The 25448-nt window shown below is 47.3% G+C and overlaps 1 protein-coding gene and 1 non-coding gene across 14 annotated transcripts in view; one reads left to right on the top strand and one right to left on the bottom strand.

The window, feature by feature from the left end:
- The window catches only part of RUSC2 (RUN and SH3 domain containing 2), a 76706-nt gene that overhangs the window by 19110 nt on the left and 32148 nt on the right, over positions 1-25448 (bottom strand). For 6 of the 13 annotated variants that reach the window (XR_011380830.1, XM_051844093.2, XM_051844084.2 and 3 more), the window contains 5 exons: positions 7174-9270; positions 1809-2447; positions 1403-1588; positions 1161-1301; positions 6-82 (listed from right to left, as the gene is read on the bottom strand). Coding sequence is in view for 12 of the 13 variants with exons in the window: in XM_051844093.2 (XP_051700053.1) it covers positions 6-82; positions 1161-1301; positions 1403-1588; positions 1809-2447; positions 7174-9202 (3072 nt within the window). In the remaining variant the exon portion in view is untranslated. Of the gene's footprint in view, positions 1-5; positions 83-1160; positions 1302-1402; positions 1589-1808; positions 2448-7173; positions 9271-17589; positions 21762-25448 lie in introns of all 13 variants that reach the window. The other 7 variants (XM_070053958.1, XM_070053944.1, XM_051844099.2 and 4 more) reach the window with 5 other exon arrangements.
- On the top strand, positions 23928-24034 carry LOC127484973 (U6 spliceosomal RNA). Its single transcript, XR_007912176.1, has one exon. It is a non-coding gene; the product is annotated as a U6 spliceosomal RNA (small nuclear RNA).

Raw genomic sequence — 25448 nt, 5'->3', positions numbered from 1 at the left:
CTTACCTTTACCCCAGGATCCCGGCTTGTGCCAAAGTGGGCCACAATCAGGTCCACAGCAGTGTTAACAGCTTTAATCAGGCCTGCAAGCAAGGATTGATGTGACAGGTCCTTAAGCAAGCTCCCAGCAAACACTAAAGGCTGAACCCTCCAGGAGGCTGGAGGACTCTCGCACCCTCGGTCTCTGTACCTGTACACAAGTCTCACTGAGACATCCAGGCCAGTACTGTTCTGGTTTGGCCCAGTTCTCAACCCCTGTCTGTCCTTTTGGACCTAACTTTAGTGATACCACGGCCATCCATGACCTTCAACTTTCTTACTTCTTAGCCCTCTGACTCCAATCCCAGATCAATCCAACAATTAGCCTTTTCTACGGAGAAACTAGGCTACTCCCTGCTCTTGGAGATAATCCAGGTCCCTCACACAAGTGCCAGAAAAGGGTGATTCTTCGATATGTGCCTTGTCAGCACCCTCTGCTCCACCCTCAAGTTGCCATGCCAAACCTTTGCCCCTCTTCTTCAGCCCTTCGTCCTACTTCCTGCAGAGAACAGAGGCCACTGGTCATGAATTCCTTCAACTTCCCTCTCCTCCAAGACACATAACTGTACTGCATCTGCACCCCTCTCCCTCCATTCGCGTCCTGCCCAAGGTTCTTTCCTTTCTCTGCAAGGGACTTCCACTTCACCTTTCTCTCGTTTCACAGGCTCCTCTGTTCAGCCCACATTTGTGATTTATGCTCAGTTCTTCCTTCAGTAGCTCACTGAAACTGCTCTAACCTTGGTTCAGTTGGCACTTGGCTGCCTTCCCTGCCTGTCTTCCTCTTACTAAATGTCACCAGCACACTTAGCAAAGCTGCAGGCCCGGGCCCTTGACCGAGAGCACTCAGTTTTCTGGCACATGCCACCTCCTCCCCCATCATGCTTAGCTCACTCAGGGAAGAGCCTGGTTCGGCATCTGAGAAAGGACCCTGGCTCACTCACGGTACACTAACAGTACCCACGTGACTGCCTCCAGGCCCAGTGCTCTCCAACTCCTTCCTGGCACTTGAATTTTAAGACAGGGAAATATTCCCTGTCTTAAATGCCCAAAGTAGGGCAGCAGCATGTATAGGTGAGTAGTGTGATAGCAGCAACTCTGACCTGAGCTCAGGGTTCTAGTCACCTTTTTTCTGAAGCAGGTCAATGGAAATGGCCTCTGAGTTGCCATCTGGGGACAGACAAAACTCAGCTGGGGGCTTCTCAGTCAGGGAGAAGGGGTCTTGGAAGTCAGGGCAGGTCAGTGGTAATGGCTTCAGCATTTGACCTGGAAAGAAGAGAAAAAAATCAAGTTCAGGGCCTCCAGCATGCTCCTTTGGGACTGAGCCCTCCCCACCACAGCAGGGTCTGGGAACCTTGCCCACACACCATTCAGCCGGCAGTTCAGATGGCCAGCAGCTGGGAAAGAGCCAGGAAACTCAAAGATGGGGTTCCTTCGGGTCAGGCGCGCTTCCTGTGGCCTTCGGTCTAGGCTGCCTGATAAACCAGGTGGCCCTAGTGGGTTCTTCCTCCTGTATTCGCGCCACTTGAGGGCTTGAGGGGATAGGTGGTTGGCTGGAAGTAGATCAGATTAGCAGAAGAGACAGATAGGCAAGAGTTAGTAGGAGACAAGGTTTCATATCCACCCAATGGACCCATGTGAAACACCAGAGTTAAGACTATGTGGACATTATCCACAGGTGCTGGGGACAGAGGTGCGAACATTTTAATCTCTGACCCCCAAGTCAGAGCATAAAGACAGAAGTGCTTGGGGTGGTGGCAGTGACGCGCATACCGTTACTGGGCCTGGAGGCCATGCTGCCCTCACCGCCTCCCCGGGCCAGGCTCTCTGCTCGGCTGAAGCCAGATCTCCAGGAGCCCAGAGGTGGCAAGCTTCCTGTTCCATGGAGTCGGTACTCAGCCAAGGTCAGTGTCTTCTGATCTTCCTGCTGTGGCAGCTGGGAGGTGGCAGGCCGGGCAACAGAACAGGGGTGGCTCCATGGGGCTAGGCTGTCTGTGGCTGTGGCCTGCTCTGGGGGAGGGGAGCACGAAGTGGAGGCAGAAGAGTCAGTGCTGGGCCCAAAGGGGCCAGCACTCCGGATGGGGGAGTAGCTGCCCAGGGGTGATGGCCGTGAGGTCTCTGGCTCAGGCCCAGCTTTCCTGGCACCTCGGCCAGAGGTTCGGGGTGTGGACGCCTGTGGCTCCCTGGAGGGAGCTGGGGCTGGGCCTTGAGCAGCAGGGGCAGCCAGTGGGGCAGGCTGCTGTGTACGGCTGCAGCCCGAGAGGCTGTAGAGCTGGGAGAGGTTGTGCAGGGCCCGAGCCTTGGCCAGCTGCTTGGGGAAGTGGTGCTGGAACACGAAGGGCTGGATGGGCAGTGTAGTTGGCCTCTGCTCCTTGCTGTAGCGAAGGACTGGTCGGCTTTCAGCACCACCCCCTGTAGCAACAGGGATGGAGAGGATTCAGATAGGCAGACACTGAAGCCACACGAGAAGAAACAGAAGCAGAGATAAGAGACGAGGCCCACTGGGGAAGGGGCAAGACAGGCAGGACCTGGGTTGCAGGAAGTGAGTGGGGTAAGGCTAATCCCAGCGCGCGGAACATGCCACTGCTGCCCACTTCTTTTGGGAGACTCTTTCCTGTGTTTTGCAATCCTGCTGTTTCACACCTCTTCATTTCTCAAATCTAAAGATGGTGTTATCTTACGGCTCAAGTCTTACACTTTCCCCTTGCCCAACTCCCGTCCAGGCTTTCCTACAGGTGTCTCCCAGGCCCACAGCGTTAGCCTTGCCCTTCCACTTGAGCTCTAGATCACTCTGCTTTCGGGCTCTGCTTTCATGGACACATTGTACCTTAAAAGAGCTCATCCCGTGCCTTTGCCCCCTTTTCCCAATGACTTTCATTCCTGTCGATGGCAGAACCAACGTTTTCTCTCTCTGTGGCCTAGAGACTTGGGGTCCGAGTCAGGATTTTTGCTCATTTCCCCACCAGCACATTTCGTTCTTGAGCAAATCAAGAACTCTTCTTTCTTTCTTTCTTTCTTTCTTTCTTTCTTTCTTTCTTTCTCTCTCTCTCTCTCTCTCTCTCTCTCTCTCGACAGGCAGAGTGGACAGTGAGAGAGAGAGACAGAGAGAAAGGTCTTCCTTTGCCATTGGTTCACCCTCCAATGGCCGCAGCGGCCAGCGCGCTGCAGCCGGTGCACCGCGCTGATCCGATGGCAGGAGCCAGGTACTTATCCTGGTCTCCCATGGGGTGCAGGGCCCAAGGACTTGGGCCATCCTCCACTGCACTCCCTGGCCACAGCAGAGAGCTGGCCTGGAAGAGGGGCAACCGGGACAGAATCCGGCGCCCCGACCGGGACTAGAACCCGGTGCACCAGCGCTGCAAGGCGGAGGATTAGCCTAGTGAGGCAGGGCGCCAGCCCTCCTGTTCTTCCAGCCGGTCTTCAGGTCCACGTCCCTAAGAACTAAATACAGGACTCCAGGACCGATTGTGGTTCTGACACTGCGCACATGGTGAATGCTGGAATGAACACAAGGTGGCGCTAGAAGCACTCACATGGTCTAAAATCCTGGGTGTGGCTCACCAACCCAGTAGCTCAATAACTGTACTATGCCAGGAATCAGTATTCTTACTGGGCAGATCAGGACATTTGAAATCTATAGCGATTAAGTTATTTGCTCATGGTCACACAACTAGAAAGTGGCAGAGCTATACTTCTGTGTAAGCCAGAGTCTGAGTTTGGGCCTGTGTCTTTTTTTTTTTTTTTTTGACAGGCAGAGTGGACAGTGAGAGAGAGAGAGAGAGAGAAAGGTCTTCCTTTTGCCGTTGGTTCACCCTCCAATGGCTGCCGCGGCCGGCGCACCGCGCTGATCGGAAGCCAGGAGCCAGGTGCTTCTCCTGGTCTCCCATGGGGTGCAGGGCCCAAGCACCTGGGCCATCCTCCACTGCACTCCCGGGCCACAGCAGAGAGCTGGCCTGGAAGAGGGGCAACCAGGACAGTATCCGGTGCCCCGACTGGGACTAGAACCTGGCGTGCCGGCGCCGCAAGGCGGAGGATTGAGCTGTGGTGCCGGCCGGGCCAGTGTCTTTATCACATACACTTCTCAGGCTGGGTTTTCCTGTCCCTTATCTTTTATTTCATCAACAAGTCACAGTGGATGGGACCCTAACCCATTAGGGAAGTGGGTCAGAATCACTCCCAGGGGACATATTAAACTAAGCCCTCCTACCATCCCTAGTCAGCTCTTAAAGAGCAAACTCTGTTACTCTCCCTACTCGCTAGGCTCCAGCCCTACCTGCTTCTGGTCTTAAATACACCAAATTCATTACCTTCTCAGAGCCTGCTGACCTGCTGCTGTTTCTGCCTGACATCTTATCATTCAGCATCAGCTCACAAACCACCCCTTCAATAAGACTGTCACCGGGCAGCCCAGTCCCTGTGGCAGACTGCTCTCTACCCCATTGTTCCATTTCATTTTCTTTGTAGTCCTTTTCACCATGAGAAATTATCCTTTATGTGTTTATTGCTTATTACTCTTTATAACAACTCCAAAAGAGTTGTGATTTTTGTATTCTAATTGCCATGTCTTCAGTGCCTAGAGCAGAGCTTGGGGCACGGCAGGAACTAAAGGCTGAATCCTCAGCATCACTCCTCACTCAGCCCAGCCTCGTGGACCTAGACTCGGCACATAACTGGCTAGCTTCCGGAAGCACCACATGGCACATCTCTACACCTGTCAGCCTTGCTGTTGCCCTCCCACTCCCCTCTGTAAGCACACTGCCTTTCCCCCCTTGGATGTCTTCTTCCTCTCCACTTATTTAAACTCAATTTGTCAGGCTGAGCTGACCCAGTGTCTATCCCCAGTCAGCTCAGGACAGCTTAGAAACCAAATTTCACATTTGTCTTCTGTTATTAGTTTTGTTCTTTCAAAATTTGGTCAGATCCATTTGAGTTTACTGTCTCCTCATCCTCTTCTTTTCACTTTTTTTAATTAAAAAAAAAAAAAGGTACAAAATCAAGAAAAGAGCCCTGTAGTGCATTACCGAAGAGCTCTGTCATACAGCAGCGTCTTGGTGGGAAAAGTCTCATCGCATAGAAAAAACCACTTTTACGCTCCTTCTCCACCTCTGATCAGGACTTGCTTGCCCTGAGGATGCTAGCACAGCATCCCACCAGCTGCTCCCAGCAGGCCCTGCAGTCTGAGAAGGAGCCGCTTCTAAAGGGCTCTGGCCCAGGCTCTGCTTCTCCCCCAGAGACTCCCTCTCCTCCCCTTTCCCCAAGGACGTCTCCACTGTGTACTTCATTGTGTGGCCTTTTCTAATGGATTGTGAGCTCTGGAAGTACATTTGTGGTTTTTAAACCCCTCTGAGAAACCAGCAGACCCAACCTAAGGCTATGGGCACAGCTGTCCGGGAACTTGCTGCCCCTGCCCTCTACCCCCACCCCCATCCCCTCCTTCCCAAACCCTCTGAGATACTTCTGAATTGTTTTCAGGATTCTTCAGCCTTATCTTAGATGATCTCTCTTTAGAACTTTTTTTGTTGAACCTCTTTTTTTTAAAAAAACTTTCTCTTCTTTTGGTTTCTGTGACTTTATTCTCTCCTGGTCTTTTTTGAGAGCTGACCAGATCACCCCCTGAGTCACAGTATCCCCAGCCTTGTCCCCTTTATAACTCCATACACTCTCCCTGGATGCTGTCACCCATTCATTTAGCTTCAACTACTACTTTTATTCCAATGACTTTCCAATCTACATGGAAACATCTCTTTTAGTCCATCTTCCATCTAACCAATGATCTTTCTAAAATGCAAATCAAAATATGCTGGTAAGCAAAGGAAAAACCCACCAAACAAAAAAAGTAATTCCCAGTTTAAAACCCTTCAGGGGTTCTACCCCATTCTTCCATGACTATACCAAATTACCGTATTTGTAGCCTCTGGAAAGCATCAAGCCCTATGTCTTTGTGACTCTATCAGCCCAGAGGGTTCTTCCTACAAGTCTCCACAAAACCTATTCCTGATCATCTTGTGAGACTGGGCTTAAACGTAAACTGTGTAAGTGGTTCTTCCTTGACATTTCAGTCCTAGATATCCCTTCTCATCCACCAGTACCACACACTGCCAACTCTGCATTTCAACTTTGTTTCCTCTTCTGTTTCCAATTTTAGCTGAAATTCCTTGAGGACAGAGGTGAAATTCTTACAACTTAATAAAACAGGGAAAGAATTGGCTTTGGGAGGGGCTACCTGGAGCTTACGGCTCATAGGTCAGGTCTCGGGCTCCTTGGAGAGTGGTGAAAATTACTGATCAAAGAATGAACTTCACTGGTATCCAGTGTGGTTTTCCTGTTAGACATATCCCTTGGTGGTCTCTTAGGCACTGAAAATTACAAATTTCCAAAATTGAACAACCCTGTTCCTCTTTCAGTAAGTCTATTTCTGTGTTCAAATGCTATCTGACAGGGCCGACGTTGTGGTGCAGAGGGTTAAGCTGCTGCTTGGGATACCTACATATCAGAGTGTCTGGGATGGAGCCCTGCCTCTGCCTCTGCTTCCCATGCAGATTCCTGCTGACGTGCCTGGGAGGCAGCGAATGGCGGCTCAAGTACTGAGTCCCTGCCTCCCAGCTGGGAAACCTGGATGGAGTTCCTGGCTCCTGGCTCTTGTTTGGCTCAGCTCTGGTTGCTGCAGGCCTTTAGGGAGTGAACCAGTGGATGGAAGAGCTCTCCCTCTCCTCTCTGTGTCACTGCCTTTCAAATAAGTAAAAATGAATAAACAGTTATTAAAAAAAAGAAATTCCTCTTGGGATTTTCCCATAAACAAATAAACAAAAACAAACAAGAAAAACCAGACCTTATTCAAGCTACCATCATCTTTTTAGGAGTCATCCAGGTTCAGAATCACCGCCTTTTGAATACTTCCTTTTTCAATACATCAGTCTCTAAGTCCTGTTGATTTTTATCTCCTTGGTGTATTTTTTTCAATTCTCTATCTTCCTCCCCCTGTTCCTACTCCATTATACTATAGCACACCCTAGACTGGAAAGATAATAGATGGAGACTGAGGAGTCTCTAAGTGGTGCAGATGGAAGGGTTAGCGGGGACCTATCACAGAGGAGGCCATGCATATATCCTGGTAATCTCTAGTCTTTAGGTTCCTTACCGTCAGCTCTAGCTCTTGCATCCCTCTGGGTATGGCTGTTGGCTGGGCTCCCTGGGACAGCAAGCCCTGGATCCATCAGTGGAGCCAGGGGGCCTTGCTCAGCAGCTCTGAGGCCAGAAGGTGGCGTCTCACTGGACTGGGGGCCCTGGCAGACCTGGGTGGACCAGGGTTCTGGACCGAGTAGGTCTATGCCTGGTCCCAAGGGCATGGGTGGTAGACTATGGCTACAGTGAGTGCCCTTATCCAGTGGGGCCGCCCTGTCTTGCTGGGCTTCTTGGATGGGTGAGAACTCCTGGGAGGTGTCCCCGACGCTCACCCGAAGTGGGGGGGAGCCAGAGCCTGCAGCCTTCTTCCGGCCTTTGGCCAGTTCAGCAAAGGAGGTGACCCTCCTGGGTGGGGAGCTAGGCCCTGCCAGGGCTGCAGGGCCCTCACTCAAGCGTACTGGGCAACTCAGCATGCGCTCCAGTGAGCCCAGGCGGACAGCAGGGCTGCGCTCCAGGCTGCGGTCATAGCTGCGGGAGCGCTGACGTCCCGTGCTGAGGTTGGGGGGTGACGTATTCGTGTACACTTGTCCCTCTAGGATAGTGGGGCTCATGGCAGCGGCTGCTTCTGCCGAGGAACCCACTGCCTCTTGTTCCTCTGGCTGGACTTCGGGCTTCTGGAATAGGTAATACTCAGAAGGCTGGCCTGGGCCTGGTTCTGGGCCAGGGCCCGGTGGGGGACTTATCTTGGTGTGCTCCTCCGAGCAGCTGGTGATGGAAGAGCCAGCCGGGCTTGGGGAGGATTGGGAGGACAGGTCACAGGTGACAAGTTTGTAGTAATTCTGTGTGGCCACGACAAGACGGGCCTGGCTCTGGAAGCAGGCTGTGAGGTCGGCCACAGCTGGGCAGGGCTCACAGTGTGGGCGGTAGGAGTTGCAGTTGGCATCGAGCTCAGGAGATGAGGCATGAGGACAACCATAGCCTCCTTCCCGTCCTCCACTCTCAGGGTGGTGGGACTCACAAGACATCTTCGACTCAGCTGGGGAGGGCTGCAGGTCCAGGTAGAAGCCGCCAGGGTCCGAGTGGCTGCAGAAGGAAGAGTCGCTGCAGGACTGCGGGGCAGAGTTGAGATTGGCTCGGGAGTTGCTGTGCATCTTGTTGTACAGCGTGCTGAAGGTGACCAGCACGCCGTCGGAACTGTTGCAGGACGAGTCGCTCACGTAGCCCATGGACTGGTCAGCTGCCTCAGACTGACTAGATGTGCTGCTGCAGCGGCAGTGCTGGGTTCCTGGGCCCGAGCATCCTGGGTTCCTTGGGGATTCATCTGAACTCAGCTTCCATTCATGGTCAAAGGAAAAGCCAGAGGTATCACTGGCTCCCCCACCACTGCCATTCCCACCAGGTCCCCCACACTCATCCAGCTCCATGGTCTCTGCTTCCAGCTCTGGTCTGCAGCGGTGGCTACTGCGGCACTGCTGGGTGTCCAAGGGTGCCACTGGCTCCTGTTCCTGCCCATCCACCACTCCAGCCCGACTGCGTGGTGCTCCCCATGACCTGCCCACTCTGGGTCCAGATGGTGGCAGCTGGAAAGAGGCTAGATGGAAGGTGGGCTGGCCAGTGCTGTGCAGGTGGAAGGACTGCTGGGTGGCATTGTCACCGAAGCTGTCATCATACAGGTCACCAAGTCCTGGCTCACCCACACCCTCCTGCAGCAAGAACGGATTGTGTCGTTTGGGGGCCCCGGAGCCTCTTCCATCCCGACCCCTACTCTTGGTGCTGTCTGTAGACCGTGCAGATCCCCCTGCAGCAGAGTGCAGACTGTTGTACAGCAGGGAGTCAGCTTGTCCCAGGTCTTGGTCAGGCTGGGTGACACCCAGGTCAGGTGGACAGAAAGGATTGGGTCTTGTGCTCCCACTACCTCCATTTGCCCCTCCACAGCACTGCCTGTCTGGGACTTGACAGTGCACCAGGGGGATGTGGTGGACGATGAGAGTCTCTCCAGTCAGCTTTGGGGGACTATCCATTCTGGAAAGTTCGAACAAGGGCATCAACGGCACCAGATACTGCCCCTGGAGCCCAGTGGGGCAGAACACATTTCATCAGGAGAGCTTGGCACCTGGAGAGAGAGGGAAAGAAAGGGAACCTAATGTGACCTCCCCGGAAGTCAGGGACAGACCTTTCATACCATTTTCAGATGGCAAGGAGCCCAAGAGGAAAAAGGCTCCACATCAAGGTGGAGCTCCAACAGCCCAGCAGGGTAGCTGGGACCCTGCCACACTTTCTGCATTGCACAGGTTCAGCTTCTGGGTCCCCCTTCATTTTACGGTCCCCATATATCCAACTGTGACAAAAGGCCAGTCCTCTTTCCATGCCACATACGAAGGTCTGGAGATCTCAAAGACTGCACTTTCTCCTTCTCTTTCAAAGACCTTGTTGGTAGCAGTAAACAATGACTAGTCCCAAGTATGAAAACCAATGAATAGTGATATGACCGAGAAACAACGCCAGTGCAATGTCTGATAGGACGCAAGGCACGGAGGAGATAGAGAGCTGCCTTAGCTACAGCTACAGCACGCAGGTTTACAGAAGGAAAAATCATGTACTTTGCAGCAACAAGCTGTACGTTTGTAAGAGATTTATTTTTAAATACACTATATCACTTGACCCCCTTTCTCCTCCTCTGAGCCCCAGGATATTTGGCCCTCTGTGGTGACTGTGGGTGAAGTATTCTTACTATCCTCATTACTGTACTGGAGCTTTTCAAATGGAGACTAAGTTGGGCATGAGGTGGGGGTATATTTTATCTATTTTGTGTCACTCTAGCACATTATCATAGAAGGCCTGGCAAACATGAGAGGCAGAATACGTTCTTAATATATGTCTAGCTTAGGTGCAGACCTCCTGAAGTACCCAAAGTCTCCAGTTTTAGCCTCGAACCTTCATTATCCAGAAGCCCTACAAAGCCTTCTCTTCCCAGTTTTACCTCTGACAGGCTAACATTCTTTCTGGTTCAGGACAGTCCCTCCTGAGCTTCTCTGCCCCTGACCACATTGAGGCAGAGCAGCCAACTCAAGTTCTAGTCTCCCAAGTTCAGATCCCAACAGTCTTCACTCCTCATACATTTCTTTTTCTTCCTTTTTATTTCTATCGTTTTCCTTTCATACACTCTAAGTTTAAATCTCTTTTGCTTTTCTCTTATTCACCCTAGAAATGAGCCTTTGATACCACCAATTTCTTAAAATTTAACTCATTTAGACCAAAGGGTCCCAGATCCTCATATGGAGAACACTGAAGAGCTGGGTAAGTAATCAATACTCAAGGACATAAACAGGCAATCATAAAAGAAAAGAAATTGAAATGGTTAATAAACATGTGTGAGGAACAAAGTATTAAGACATAATTAGTTGGGGTTGGTGTTGTGGCATAGCAGGTTAAGCCTCCACCCGTGATGATGGCATCCCATTTGGGTACCAGTTTGAGACCTGGCTGCTCCACTTCCAACCCAGCTCCCTGCTAATGTACCTGGGAAAACAGCAGGAGATAGCCAAGTCCTTGGGCCCCTGCACCCACATGGAAGACCAGAAGAAGCTCCTGGCTCCTGGCTTCCGCCTGGCCCAGCCCTGGCTGTTGCAGTCATCTGGGGAGTAAACCAGCAGATGGAAGATCTCTCTCTCTCCCCTCTCATCTTTCTGTAACACTGCCTTTCAAATAAATTTAAAATATATGCATATAATTATTTATGTTAAATTAAATTCCATTAAAGTTAATAAGCAAGAATATATCTGTCCTTTGGTATTAGCAGGGAATTGGTTCTAGGACCCCTTGCAGATGCCAGAATCCACAGATATCCAATGCCCTTTTATAAAACATAGCATTTGTCTATAGCCTATGCACATTCTCTCATATACCTTAAATCATCTCTATATTACTTAATATAATATAACACCATGTGAATTGTTAAACTGTATGTTTAGGGAATAATGAAGAGAGAAAAATCTGTACATGGTCTGTACAGATAAAATATATGGAGGGGCCATCTGTATTAACAGTCGTTCTTCCTTCTCCCCTTTCTGAGAGGGTGACTCTTTTGTTGGACTTCTAAGTCTTTGTGTGTTGATTAGGGTAATGGGTAGAGAGGTTGGAAGGCAGAAACTAGAGAGGCTAAACTGAGCTACAAAATTAAATATTATAGTGGAAAACATAGAAGAAAATCTCTGTTATCATGGATTGGGTACAGTTTCTAAGATGAGACATGAAAAGCAAAAGAGACAAAAACAAAAACAGAGAAAATAGACTCCACAGTGCTTCAGAGGACACCTAAGAAAGTGAAAAGACAGCCTGTGGAATGGGAGACAACATTTGCAAATCATATACTTGATATGAAACTTCTACTTGCAAAGAAAACTCTTGTATCTTTAGAATAAAAAGAGTTATAACCCAATTAAAAGCTAGGCAAAGAGTCTAAATAGGCATTTCTCCAAAGAAGACACACAAGTGGCTAACAAGCTCATGAAAGGATGCTCATTTTTATGTGGATATCTTAAAAAAAAAAACCTGAAGACAATATAAGTGTGGACAATGATGATGGAGTGGAAAATTGGAACCCTCAAACATGGTAGGGGCATTGCAAAAATAGTACAGCCACTTTGGAAAACAGTTGACAGTTCCTCAAAATGTTAAACAGAGTTACTACATGACCAGCAATTCCACTGCTAAGTCTAAACCCAGGAGAAATGAAAACGTGTGTTTACACAAAAACTTGGGATATAAATGTTTATAGCAGCACTATTCACAGTAGCCACAATTGGTAACTAGATAAATAAAATGAGGTATACACATGAATGCAATTTTATTTGGCAATAAAAGAAATGAAGTAATGATATATAGCACAACATGAATGAACTTGAAAAAGACTATGCTAAGTTTAAGAAATCAGAAAAAACTTCCTTGTATGATGTTGTTTTATTTCATTTATATGAAATATCCAGAATAGGCAAAGCCATAAGCAGAAACTAGATTAGCAGTTGCCATTGACTGAGGAGGTGGGGAATGGGGAATGGGTACTTCCTTCATGGGTGTGGAGGTTCTTCTTGGGGTGATAATGTTCTGAAATCAGGCATTGCTGATGGTGACACAGTCTGTGCTTACAATGAAAACTACAGAATTCATGGTATGTGCATTATCTCAATAAGACTAAAGCAGGAAAAAAATCAAGATTATCAGAAGGAAGCAGAGAGTGGTGAGGGAGGGATCTAATGCTGAGCTGTGACTGGGGCTGAGCATTTGCAGAGAAAAGGGGAAAATGAGACAAGTGAGCAACAACTCTTAAATGTGGCATTTAGAGAGAGAGAAGAAGACAATATCTAGGAAATTTTGGCATGAAATACTTAAGATAATTTCCCTTCACTCCTTTTTTAATCAAGAAAACTTTGAGCTCAAACATGATATATATATTATTAGTATACTAATATATAAATGTATGTGGGATTCCACTAAAGCACAAATATGTGTGTGTGTGTGTGTATGAGATACATTTCCTCTACATGCACATACTCCTTATTTAAGCCATCACGATTCAATCAAGGCTCAGCCCAGCAACATAATCTAATCTAATCACTTCCCAAAGACCCTACCTTCAAACACCATATTTGGAATAAGTTTCCACCTTTAATTTATTAACCATTAACCATGACCATTCAAATAAGACTTTGAGGACCAAACTCCTAGCACATGGGTCTTTGGGAAACTTCTAAACTAATATCTAGACTATAGCAGTTGGGAACATTCTAAAATTCCAGTAGCAATCAACCAATGAAAAAATATACAGAACAGAGAATATCATTAAAATAATGTGTTCAAATTATTGATTTGGAAAATGGTCACAAAATAGTAAGTGAAAATAGAAGGCTATAAATGGCATGATGGTATGACATCATTTTTATAAATAAATATGTCTAGTAGTGAAGAAAAATTGAAAAACATGCAACAAAACATTAACAGTGCCTGTCTTTGTTGTGTGATTGGATTATCTTAAATTTTATTCTTTTTGTTTCATACTTATTTTCTTTTTAAAGGTTTACTTATTTATTTGAAAGAGTTAAGAGAGAGAGAGAGAGAAAGAGAGAGAGAGAGAGAGAGAGAGAGAGAGAGAGACATTGTCTCATCACTGGTTCACTCTCCAAATGTTTGCAATGGGCTGAAGCCAGGAGCCTGGAACTATATCCAGGTCTCCCATGTGGGTGCAGAGGCTCAAGTATTTGGCCATCTTCCACTGCTTTCCCAGGTGCTTTAGCAGAGAGCTGGATCAGAAGTGGAGCAGCCTGGATGTGAATCAGCATCATATGGGATGCTGGCATTGCAGGCAGAGGCTTCACCTGCTGTATCACAATGCTGGCCCCTCATATTTAGTTTCTAATTTCTGTATAATAAATATCCTTCATATGTATACTTCAAACAATTGTTTTTTTCTTTCAGGAGTGGGCTTCCCCTAAGAATTTTCATTTTATTTGAAAGTCAGAGACACTGATTTTCCATTTATTGGTTCACTCCCCAAATGCCCACAACAGTCAGGAGCCAGGAGCCAGGAGCTCCATCTGGATCTCCTACTTTGGTGACAGGGGCCTAAACACTTGAGCCCAGGGTGTACATTAGCAGGAAGCTGGATCAGATGTGCAGTTGGGACTTGAACCCAGGTACTCTGATAAGGGACAGTGGCATTCCAACCAGCATTTTTTAGCCACAGCCAAACATCCAACCTCTTTTTCTCCTGCTAAAGGACCATTTTCAGGAAGCGTTCACTAGTATGTATACATATAACAGAAGTAATGATTCTGACCATTCTAGGGACATTCCTATGGAAAACCACAGTGATGCACAGATAGAGTCTAGAGCCAGGGATGGGGAACGAAGGCACACTGGATCCCTGACTGGCAGGTGCTGATGGTTGTATTAGAACAGTGTTTCCACATCTGTGTCCTAGACTAGAGCACAGTTCCTTGAGGTCGGAGACTGAGAGCCAGCCAATTCCACAACCCTAGAATTTCTTATATGGTCCTTCGAACACGGCAGATGCTTGGTTATTTCTCTAGTATTTTACACATTTAATAAAATTGAGTTGTTTGCCTTTTATTATTGAGTTATAGGAGTTTTTAAAATTTATTTTGGGTAAATTTTATTCTAGTCAGATCCTTGTCTTGGAAATATTTTCTCTCAGCCAGAGGCTTGCCTGTTAGCTTTCTTAACAGTGCTTCTTATTAACAGACATTTAAAATTTTATGAAGTCCAATTTATCAGTTTTTTTCTTTTATGATTAAAGCTTTATGTACCCTAAGAAGTCTTTATCCCAAGATCATAAAATAATTGTTCTCTAAAAACTGTATAGTGTTATCTTTAAATTTGGGTTATGTCGGGTCTTTATGTTTCAAGCTCTTTTACTGATTTTTATTTTAACTTGTATTTTTATATCTTAGGGATTGTTAACAATTCAGCCAGCTGGAGGTGAAGTTCTGCAGGCATCTCTGAGATTTTGTAATCATGCTTTGTTCCATAACTGCTTCACATTATTTACAAAGCACTTTTTATGTATACGTCATTATCCTCAATCCAACTTAGCAAAGTGGGCAGAGCCATATTCATTAAAATGAACAAGGAAATTGACCCCTAGAAAAATGAAATGACTTGCCCAAGATCACTCAGTGAACAAATAACAATAAAGATGGGACTCAGGAATCCTAACTTTTGACATCTTTTCTTGATCAGTTAAGAATGTAATGAGAGTGTGCTGTACCTGTGATTCGATTTCAAACACCACAGAGAACATTCCCTGAGAGATGATTTCAGACTTTTTCCTGAGCGTGGTTTGTTCTAATGTCAAGACAAGTTTACGACGAGGGCCCACGAGCTCTAAGGAAGGTGAAGAGAAAGCACAGGTGTGGAAGACATCGTTGCAGACTCTTTTTGCACCCTAATTCAATGGAGAGATCTGGAAGCTGAGGATGGGGAAGGAACAGAAGATCCCGAATAAGAAGTGGAAAAGAGGCTCTCTGAGGATGAGCCCTCTAGCCATGCTTATCTGATATGTAGTGGAGTGGTGAGCTCAGCCAGATCAGGTTACAAACTCTAGTCAGGGGAAGCTTTCTTTTTTTTTTTTTTTTTTTTGACAGGCAGAGTGGACAGTGAGAGAGAGAGACAGAGAGAGAAAGGTCTTCCTTTGCCGCTGGTTCACCCTCCAATGGCCGCCGCTGCAGCCGGCGCACCGCGCTGATCCTGGCAGGAGCCAGGAGCCAGGTGCTTTTCCTGGTCTCCCATGGGGTGCAGGGCCCAAGCACCTGGGCCATCCTCCACTGCACTCCCTGGCCATAGCAGAGAGCTGGCCTGGAAGAGGGGCAACCGGGACAGAATCCGGCGCCCCAACCGGGACTAGAACCCAGTGTGCCGGCGCCGCAAGGTGGAGGATTAGCCTATTGAGCCACGGCGCCGGCTTAGGGGAAGCTTTCTGAGAGCCCCTTCCCGGCCGAGTCTCGGTGGGTGCCTCTTTTTTTTTTTTTTAATTAATTTATTTGACAGGTAGAGTTATAGACAGAGAGAGACATAGAGAAAGGTCTTCCTTCCGTTGGTTCACTCCCTAAATGGCCGCCACGGCCAGCGCTGCACCGATCCGAAGCCAGGAGCCAGATGCTTCCTCCTGGTCTCCCACGCGGGCACAGGGCCCAAGCACTTGGGCCATCCTCCACTGCCTTCCGGGGCCACAGCAGAGAGCCGGACTGGAAGAGGAGCAGCGGGACTAGAACCTGGCACCCATATGGGATGCCGGCGCAGCAAGGCGGAGGATTAACCAAGTGAGCCATGGCGCCGGCCCTGGTGGGTGTCTCTTGACTTATCATCATCATAATACTAGCGATGATTTATTGGGCACTAACATGCCAGGTGATTTACAAGTAACATCTCAAATTCCACCGTAACACCTTCAAGTAGGCATAATCACTCCCATTTTACAGATGAGAAAACTAAAGCTTAGAGGATATAAGTAGTTTGCTCAAGATAACAGAGCGGAGATGCAATCCAAACCCAGGTCTGCCCAATTCTTAATTATTTCCACTACAACTGCCTCCCAGAGAAAATGATCAGGGCCACACCCTCTTTCTTCCTAAAGTCCTTGCATTTACCGTGCTCCCAGAGCAGCTGCTTTCTACTTTTCCTGGTTGTCCACACTGTAGCTTCCACTCAAACAGGCTGTGTTACAGGCCTCTCCATTCTCTATTACAGTCCCTTTCTGTGTCTGTTCCCATGCATGTTCTGCTAGCCCCACTCCCGCCCCGCTTGGCAGCCCTCATCTCCCTGTCCTCGTGACAGCCCCCAAACCCTCTTTCCCTGTCTGTAGTTCCCACTCCAAGATGGCTTTTGGGAGTTAACACTCTCCCACAACTTTCCAGGGTATTCTTCAATCATCTATTTCAAAACATGGATCTACTGTCTCCTATTTTCATATGTTTTGAATCCTCCAACAAGGATTCCAACAGGCATGGGGATTTACGGAACTCTCCTATTTCAGCAATAGGGCAACTCAAGGCAGGGAAACTCCAGCAAAAAAAGGTTTCTCCTGTCTTTGGGCATCAGCGTCTTTTTTGCCAAATAACCCTCCCCCTCTTTTCTGGCCTCTTGAAGGGAGATAGGGGAGACAAAGGGACTCAGCTGCTGCTCTCCTGCAGGCTGACCTTGACTTGAGGTCCTGATGAGCAGCCTCAGCAGGACCAAAAGGTCTTTTCCTGCCCAGGTCCTTGGGAAGGACTGAAGGTATGATGGCAGGAGGGTGGATTTGGGAGTTATTAGCTTATGCTCAGGTCTCTTCCTGCTAGGAATCCATGAGTAAGATGGCTTGTTATAACAGGTCAGGTGCCCTAGACATTGCAATGACCATCCCCTGCCCCCAACCTACTGTGGGACATCTTGGTCAACATTCTTTCTTGGAGCCTAGTGGCTCTCACAGCACCAGAAGGCATGGTGTGTGAGTGTGTGTGTGAGTGTGTGCGTGCAGGGAGCGGCTTCCCAGCCCCTCCTGAAAGCATGGATGCCTGCATCTTCTCCATCATGAACTTACAGCTTTTGTAGTCTCCTCCCATTAAGCCTTTGTTTCCAGATCTGACCCCCTCCACTCTGACTACAGCAGCGAAGAGCAGCTTCATTAGAAATGCCCAAAAAGAAAGGATGGAGTCTCCTGCTTCCTGACAAAACAGCACAATGATGCTCAAACTCTGCTTCTCCCCGTCTCTGCACCACAGCACAAACCTATGCATGGATGAGCTTGTCTAACGCTCGCACGCGCGCTCTCTCCCTCTTTTGGAAAGACAAAGCCAGTCCTTGGCAGCCAGGGCCCGAATGCCGATGGCTTGCGCTGTTGGCTCTGCCCTGCCCCTCCCCCAGCTGCGCTGAGCCATACCTCTGTAAGGAGCCTTCAGCTGGACCGGAGGCTTCTGCTCCTTTTGCTCTGCCTTGACAGTTCCTGCCGAGGCACTGTTCCCGGGCCCACACAGGGGGCCCTGGGCCGACTCCCTAAGATCTGATTTCTGCTAATACAATGGCATCGCTGCTAATGCAGGGAGGCTGCGCAATCCCAGCGCCGTCTCCTTGCTGCTGCCGCGGCCGCTGGTGCTGCGGTGACGTTGCTGCCAAGGGAAGGGGGAAGGGAGAGGAGCGGGCATGCCCACAGTACAGCCGCTCAGCCTCGCTCCCCGCTCCCCGGCAGTCCCCGTGGGCCTGTTAGCCCGGCGAAGGGGGAGGGGAGAGAAAGGAGTCGGCAGCGGAGGGCAGTCGGCGCCGGCAGATGGAGATCTCTCCCGATCTCCCGGCAGGGAGAGCTGGGCCTACTCCTCTCAGGAGTCTCAGGGAAGGAGTCTGGGCAGAGCCTGGAAGCTTCCTTCCTTCCTTCCTTCCTTCCTTTCTCAGGCCCCTCCTTTCAGATCTCAGCCAGAAACTTCTCCCTCCTCTTTTCTCTCTGAATGACTGTGTTTTCCAGCTTCTTCCTCTCACTGGGATTCCAGGCTAGCCTAGAGGTGGAGCAGTCAGCCTGGGAGGGGACTCCTGGAGCCCTGAGGGGCGGCTGTCATCAGCAGTCGTCATTCTACCCAAAGCCTCTGTGTGCGTGTGCACGCGCCTGCCTCCTGGGGAACATGGGTCTGTCTCAGAAAATACAGACTGCACTGCAGGGACCTTGTAACACACGTCTTAGGGCCGAAGTGGCTACAGGCCCGTGTGCCAACACACGTTCCATTCAGTTCTCTGGCTCTTCAGAGGGTCCACTAGTGGTGGCTGAAGTAGAACCGACCCCTCTCACATACCGTACAAGAGGAATCTAGAGAAAATAGATAAATTGGACTACACAAAAATTTAAGATATCTGTGCTTCAAAGGATACAATCAGGATAATGAAAAGGCCACGCCCTCAGCTCTAAAGCGCATGTGTGTCTGCTTGGGCTCTTTCTAATTTGTGGAAACTGAATGAAGGGGGCCTCCGGAAGATCCAGTTGTACGATGGGTTGTCAGTGGGTCACCCGTGTTTCAGCATCTATAGGAACCTTCATGTTCAAATATAATCTGTGCTTTCTGTGTAACTTTTCTCAAAACAGTAGAAGCCAAAAGGTAACAGGAAGGACTGAAGTTAAATAACCAATCTTGATGTTTGGGAATTCAAAAAGCTGTAAGAAAGGGGAATATCCTGGAGGTGGAGAAGATGCTCTGAAACTATTTGTCTAAAGACTCAAAGAAGAGGAGGAACCCTTTAAAAGAGAGGCTCGAAGGCCAGGGGTGAGAGCCAATTGGTTTAAAAATGGGTGTCTCTACAAATCAATGACAAAGAGACTAACAACCCAACTTAAAAACGAGCAAAGAACTTAAACTGACATTTCTCCAAAGGAGATTAACACAAATGGCCCTCAACCCACGAAAAGTTGCTCAACAACAGTTAGTCATTAGGGTAATGTAAATCAAAACCAATTCAATGAGATGCTATTTCACACCCACTAGGATGGTTAAAATTAAAGTAAACAAACAAAAATAGATAATCCAAAGATAACCCACAGAACTGGAGGAAGTTTGCAAATCACTATGTCTGACAAGGAACTTCTATCCAGAATACATAAAAAATTCAGCAATAAGAAGACAACTCAATGGGGCCGGCGCTGTGGCGCAACAGGTTAAAGCCCTGGCCTGGCATCCCATATGGTGCCAGTTCAAGTCCTGGCTGCGTCACTTCCAATCCAGCTCCCTGCTTATGTGCCTGGGAAGGCAGCGGAAGACCCAGCACCCTTATGGAATCACCCAGAAGAAGCTTCTGGTTCATGGCTTTGGATAGGCTCAACTTCAGCTGTTGTGGCCATTTGGGGATGAACCAGCAGATGGAAGACTTCTGTCTCTCTCTCTGTCTCTACCTCTCTCTGGAATTCTGTCTTTCAAATAAATAAAGTCACTATTTTAAAAAAAATGAAAAGAAAAAAACACAACTCAATTAAACATGTGCAGAGGATTTGAGTAGACATTCTCCCAAAGAAGACACACAAATGTTCAAAAAGCACATAATAAGATGATCAACATTATTAGTCATTAGGGAAGTACAAATTATAACTAAAATGAGATACCACTTGACCCCACTAGAGTGGCTAAAACAAAACAAAAAAGACAACAGACAATAATAAGTGTTGATGATTGTGTGGAGAAAGTGGATCCCCTATCCATTGTTGGGGGCATTGTGTAATGGTGCAACCACATTAGAAAACAGTCTGGAGGTCCATATAATCAAACAGTTCTGCTCCCAAGTACATATATTCCAAGAAAAATGAGAACATGTTCACATAAAAGCTTGTATATGAATAATAGTCAAAATTGGGAATAGTAAAAATGTTCATCAATAAAAGAAGTGATAAATGTGGTATATCTGTATAATTGAATATTATTTAGCAATAAAAAGGAATGAAGTATTGGTATATGCTATATCAGGGATGAACCTTGAAGACAATATACTAAGTGAAAAAAATCAACATTTGCTAAGTCCAAGCAGGTTATATATTGTTTCATTCCACTTGTGTGAAATGTCTAGCATGGGCAAATATATGAATAGTAAATGGCTCTCTGTGTCTCTCCTTGTCTGTAACTCTTTCAAAATAAATACATCAATCTCAAAAAACAAAAACAACAACAACAGAGAAAAATAATTAACTAAATGGTGCACTACTATGCAATGGAATAAAATGGAACCATAAAACTTACATTTATAAGGGATGGCATAGAAAAGGCTTTTAAGCTAATAATGAAAAGTAGGGTATAAAACTGTATACAGAGACTTCTGCTTCCTATAGATATTTATGGAATCCTTTCCACTGCAAAAAAACTGGATCCTATATAACATATATTTAAAAACTTTTTTTATAAAGATTTATTTATTTGAAAGGTAGAGTTACAGAGAGAGACAGACAGGCAGACAGAGAGATCTTCCATCTACTGGTTCACTCTCCAGACGGCTGCAACCGCCAGGAGTGGGCCAGCCCAAAGCTAGGAGCCAGGAGCTTCATCCAGATTTCCCATGTGGGTGCAGGGGGTCTAAAGACTTGGGCCATCAGGCCGGCACTGCGGCTCACTAGGCTAATCCTCCACCTGTGGCGCTGGCACCCTGGTTCCAGTCCAGGTTGGGGAGCCGGATTCTGTCCCGGTTGTTCCTCTTCCAGTCCAGCTGTCTGCTGTGGCCCGGGAAGGCAGTGGAGGATGGTCCAAGTGCTTGGGCCCTGCACCCACATGGGAGACCAGGAGGAAGCACCTGGCTCCTGGTTTTGGATTGGCGCAGCGTGCTGGCTGCGACACGCCAGCTGTAGTGGCCATTTGTGGGGGTGAACCAACGGAAAAAGAAGACCTTTCTGCTGTCTCTCTCTCTCTCACTGTCTCTGCCTGTCCAAAAAAAAAAAAAAAAAAAGACTTGGGCCATCTTCCACTGATTTCCCAGGCACATTAGCAGGGAGCTAAATCAGAAGTGGAGCAGCTGGGACTCGAACCAGTGTGCATATGGGATGTTGGCATCCCAGGCAGCGGCTTAATTCACTATACTACAACACCAGCCCAATAACATACACTTTTTTTCTTTTTCAACTTTTATTTAATAAATATAAATTTCCAAAGTACAATTTTTGGATTATAGTGACTTATCCCCCCATAACTTCCCTCTCACCAGCAACCATCCCATCATTTTTCTTTTAAAAAATTTATTTATTTGAAAGACAGAGTTCGAGAGAGAGAGAGAGGTCTTCCATCTGCTGGTTCACTCCCCAAATGGCCGCAATGGCTGAAGTTGAGCCTATCCGAAGCCAGGAACCAGGAGCTTCTGCTGGGTCTCCCACACAGATGCTGAGACCCAAGCACTTGGGCCATCTTCTGCTGCTTTCCCAGGCACATTAGCAGGGAGCTGGATTGGAAGTGGAGCAGCCAAGACTCAAACCGCCACCTATATGGGATGCTGGCGCTGCAGGCTGGGGCTTTAACTGGCTGTGCCACAGTGCTGGTCCCTCATAATGTATACTTTTAAAAGCATATCAAGACAAACAGTAATAGGAGAAATTGCCAAGGCTGATTCCTGGAAGGGGAAAAATTAAATGTGAAGTAAGCATGAGGGAACATCAGGGTTTCTTGTTAGTCAACTCCCAAAGCATCAATGCAGTCAAGATGAGAAGTCTTGGATCAGTGAAAAAGTAATAGAGCCAAACCTTTGATTTCTGAATTAAGCTGGGAACCCTGAAGAAAGCTCAACAATCCAAGGTTGATGGTGTCTTACAGCTTTGACAGAAGCAGATACAAATCTTCTCTGGAGAAAAGTATCTCCAAAGTTAAGTCAAAAGGATTCTCAAAATTATAGAGCATGCCCAAATTAACTCACAACCAACCACTACAAGTACACATGAGGGGGGGTGGGTGTTAAGACTCTGGTTGGGACATAAATGTCCCATGTTGGAGTACGTGGGTTAGTTATCTGGCTTCTGACCCCAGCCTCCTGATAATGCTGACCCTGGGAAGCAGCGCTGATGGCTCAAATAATTGGGTTCCTGCTACCCACGCGGAAGACCTGGATTGAGTTCCCAGCTCCCAGCTTCAGCCCAGTCCAGTCTGTCTCTTTCTCTGTGTTATTCAAATTAATTAATTTTTAAAAAATGAAGGATAAAAACATAATGAGTGAATAACAGAAAACAATATATTCATATAGCAAGGCCTTCACAAATCAAAACTGACAAATACAGAATGCAAATCACCTATGTGTGGAATGTTTTAAATAAAGGATAAGATCTCTGGGGCCGGCGCTGTGGCACAGCCCTGGCCTGAAGTGCTGGCATCCCATATGGGCACTGGTTCTAGTCCTGGCTGCTCCTCTTCTGATCCAGCTCTCTGCTAGAGCCTGGGAAAGCGTGGGAAGATGGCCCAAGTCCTTGGGTCCCTGCACCCACATGGGAGACCCGGAAGAAGCTCCTGGCTCCTGGCTTTGGATCGGCGCAGCTCCAGCCATTGCGGCCATCTGGGGAGTGAACCAGCGAATGGAAGACCTCTCTGTCTGTCTCTACCTCTCTCTGAAACTCCTTCAAATAAATAAAATAAATCTTTAAAAAAAATGAAGGATCGGGGCCGGCGCTGTGGTGCAGGGGGTTAACATCCTGGTCTGAAGTGCCGGCATCTGAAAGGGGCGCCAGTTCTAGTTCCGGCTGCTCCTCTTCCGATCCAGCTCTCTGCTATGGCCTGGGATGGCAATAGAAGATGGCCCAAGTCCTTGGGCCCCTGCGCCCATGTGGGAGACCCAGAAGAAGCTCCTGGCTCCTGGCTTTGGATTGGCACAGCTCCGGCAGTTGTAGCCATCTGGGGAGTGAACCAGCAGATGGAAGACATCTCTCTCTCTCTCTCTCTCTCTCTCTCTTTTTCTGCCTCTTCTCCCTCTGTGTAACTCTGACTTTCAAATAAATAAAATAAATCTTAAAAAAATTTAAGGATAGGCCGGCGCCGCGGCTCACTAGGCTAATCCTCCGCCTAGCGGCGCCGGCACACCGGGTTCTAGTCCCAGTTGGGGCGCCGGATTCTGTCCCGGTTGCCCCTCTTCCAGGCCAGCTCTCTGCTGTGGCCAGGGAGTGCAGTGGAGGATGGCCCAAGTGCTTGGGCCCTGCACCCCATGGGAGACCAGGAAAAGCACCTGGCTCCTGGCTCCTGCCATCGGATCAGTGGTGCGCCGGCCGCAGCGCGCCGGCCGCGGCGGCCATTGGAGGGTGAACCAACGGCAAAGGAAGACCTTTCTCTCTGTCTCTCTCTCTCTCACTGTCCACTCTGCCTGTCAAAAAATAAAAAATAAATAAATAAAATAAAATAAAATAAAATAAAATAAAAAATTTAAGGATAAAATCTCAAAGATATGCAAGTTCCAAGAGATTATTAGAAATGACCAGGAAGATCTATTATAGAATCAAATGATCAAATGGAGCTTTAAAACTAGAAATAATTATTAAAATGAAAACTCAACAGATGAGTTTTAACAGTGGATTACATAAAGTTGAAGTGAGAATTAGTGAACTGGAAAATAGAGTTGAGGAATTATATAGAACACAATATAGAAAGACAAGCAGACAAAAAAATGAAAGAGAAATTAAGAGAGGATAGAATGAGGTTTAACACACTTCTGATGACAGTCCTTGGATAATGGCAGATAATATTCCAGAAGTGATAGATGAGAAAGTAGATTAGCAAATAAACTTCAAAAAAGTTAGGAACTGTGCCCGCTTCGGCAGCACATATACTAAAATTGGAATGATACAGAAAAGATTAGCATGGCCCCTGCACAAGGATGACATGCAAATTCATGAATCGTTCCATATTTTTGTATTATGCCATGTTGGCCAAAACTGGTGTCCATCAACAGTGGCAACAATATTGATGGGCACAGCTTGTGGAAAATACTACAGAATATGCACTCGCTCTATCATTGATCCAGGTGATTCTGATACTATTAGAAGCATGCCAGAACAGACCGGTGAAAAGTGAATCATGCAATTTTTTCTTTAATAAAACCTACCAGAGCTTGTTGTAAAACAACAACAACAAAAAACAAAAACAAAAGAGTTAGGAAGGAATTCATAATATTAGCTTTCTAGAGAAAATAACCTAACCAAGAGATACCGGTATGTGCTTTAACCCCCCTCCCCCTGAGGCGGCTGGCACAAATAGGCGGACATCACAGCAGTGGTGTGTGGGAAGCTGCTGGGGTCGGGAGGGCAGTCTGCTGGCTGGCTCGGTAGGTCAGGCATCTGTGCAACCTGATGTTCTAGATGCTCACTCTTGGGGAGGGCCTCACCTCTAAAATCGTCAAAGCATTTCTTCTAGCTGGGCCTAACATCTTTTCTTGATTATGTGGGCTGAGTTATTTGTCTTAAGTGGAACTGCATTAGACACTAGGAAATAAGGCACAGAAAAAAGCAGGATAGGGGCCAATCTAAAAACTGGGGTAGTAAATGGAAAATTGCCATCAGAGAATTCCTAGACTCTTTTCTCCTACTTTTGGAGAAAGCAGAGCCAAACTTACTTAGCCCATCCCTAGCTTTGGAAGATTACTTCTCTGCAGAAACTAACTACCCCATTGAAAAAGTAATCTCTAAAAAAAATAAATAAATAAAATAAAACAGACCTTAGGTGTTCCCCCATGAAAAAGACAGGTGCTGCAATCGCTCACCAGACAAGTTCACTAGTGGATACACCTGTTCCCTCTCCACATTCTCAGGTTTTTAATGCCTCATTCTAAATATGCATCAGTAACCAAGGATTACCAGATTTTTGAGGATAGCCTCCAATACAAAGAACAAAGAGCTGGTGCACCTGGGAAAGCAGTGGAAGATGGCTCAAGTACTTGGGCCCCTGCACCCACATGGGAGACCTGGATGAAACTCCTGGCTTCTGGCTTTGGTCTGCCCTAGCCCTGGTCATTGCTGCCATTTGGGGGAGTGAATTAGTGAATGGAAGAGTGCTCTCACTCCCACTCTCTCTCTGTAACTCTTTCAAATAAGTAAATAAATCTTTAAAACGAAGATACTTGTTAAAACAAAGAAGTTAACACTGAGGATATTACTATTAGCCAAACTTTCAGACTTTATTTTAATTTGGCCAGCTATTCCATTAATGTACCTTTTTTCTGTTATTTGGCTTTATACAAAATTAAATATATTATAAATTTAACAAAAACACTATTAAAAGTAAAATACAGGGGCCGACGCTGTGGTGTAGGCTAATCCTTTGCCTGCAG

Source organism: Oryctolagus cuniculus, chromosome 1 (assembly GCF_964237555.1).
Source record: "Oryctolagus cuniculus chromosome 1, mOryCun1.1, whole genome shotgun sequence".
NCBI classification, from domain to species: domain Eukaryota; kingdom Metazoa; phylum Chordata; class Mammalia; order Lagomorpha; family Leporidae; genus Oryctolagus; species Oryctolagus cuniculus.
Note: the sequence above shows the minus strand (reverse complement) of the source record. Positions and strands in the feature narration are given on the sequence as shown.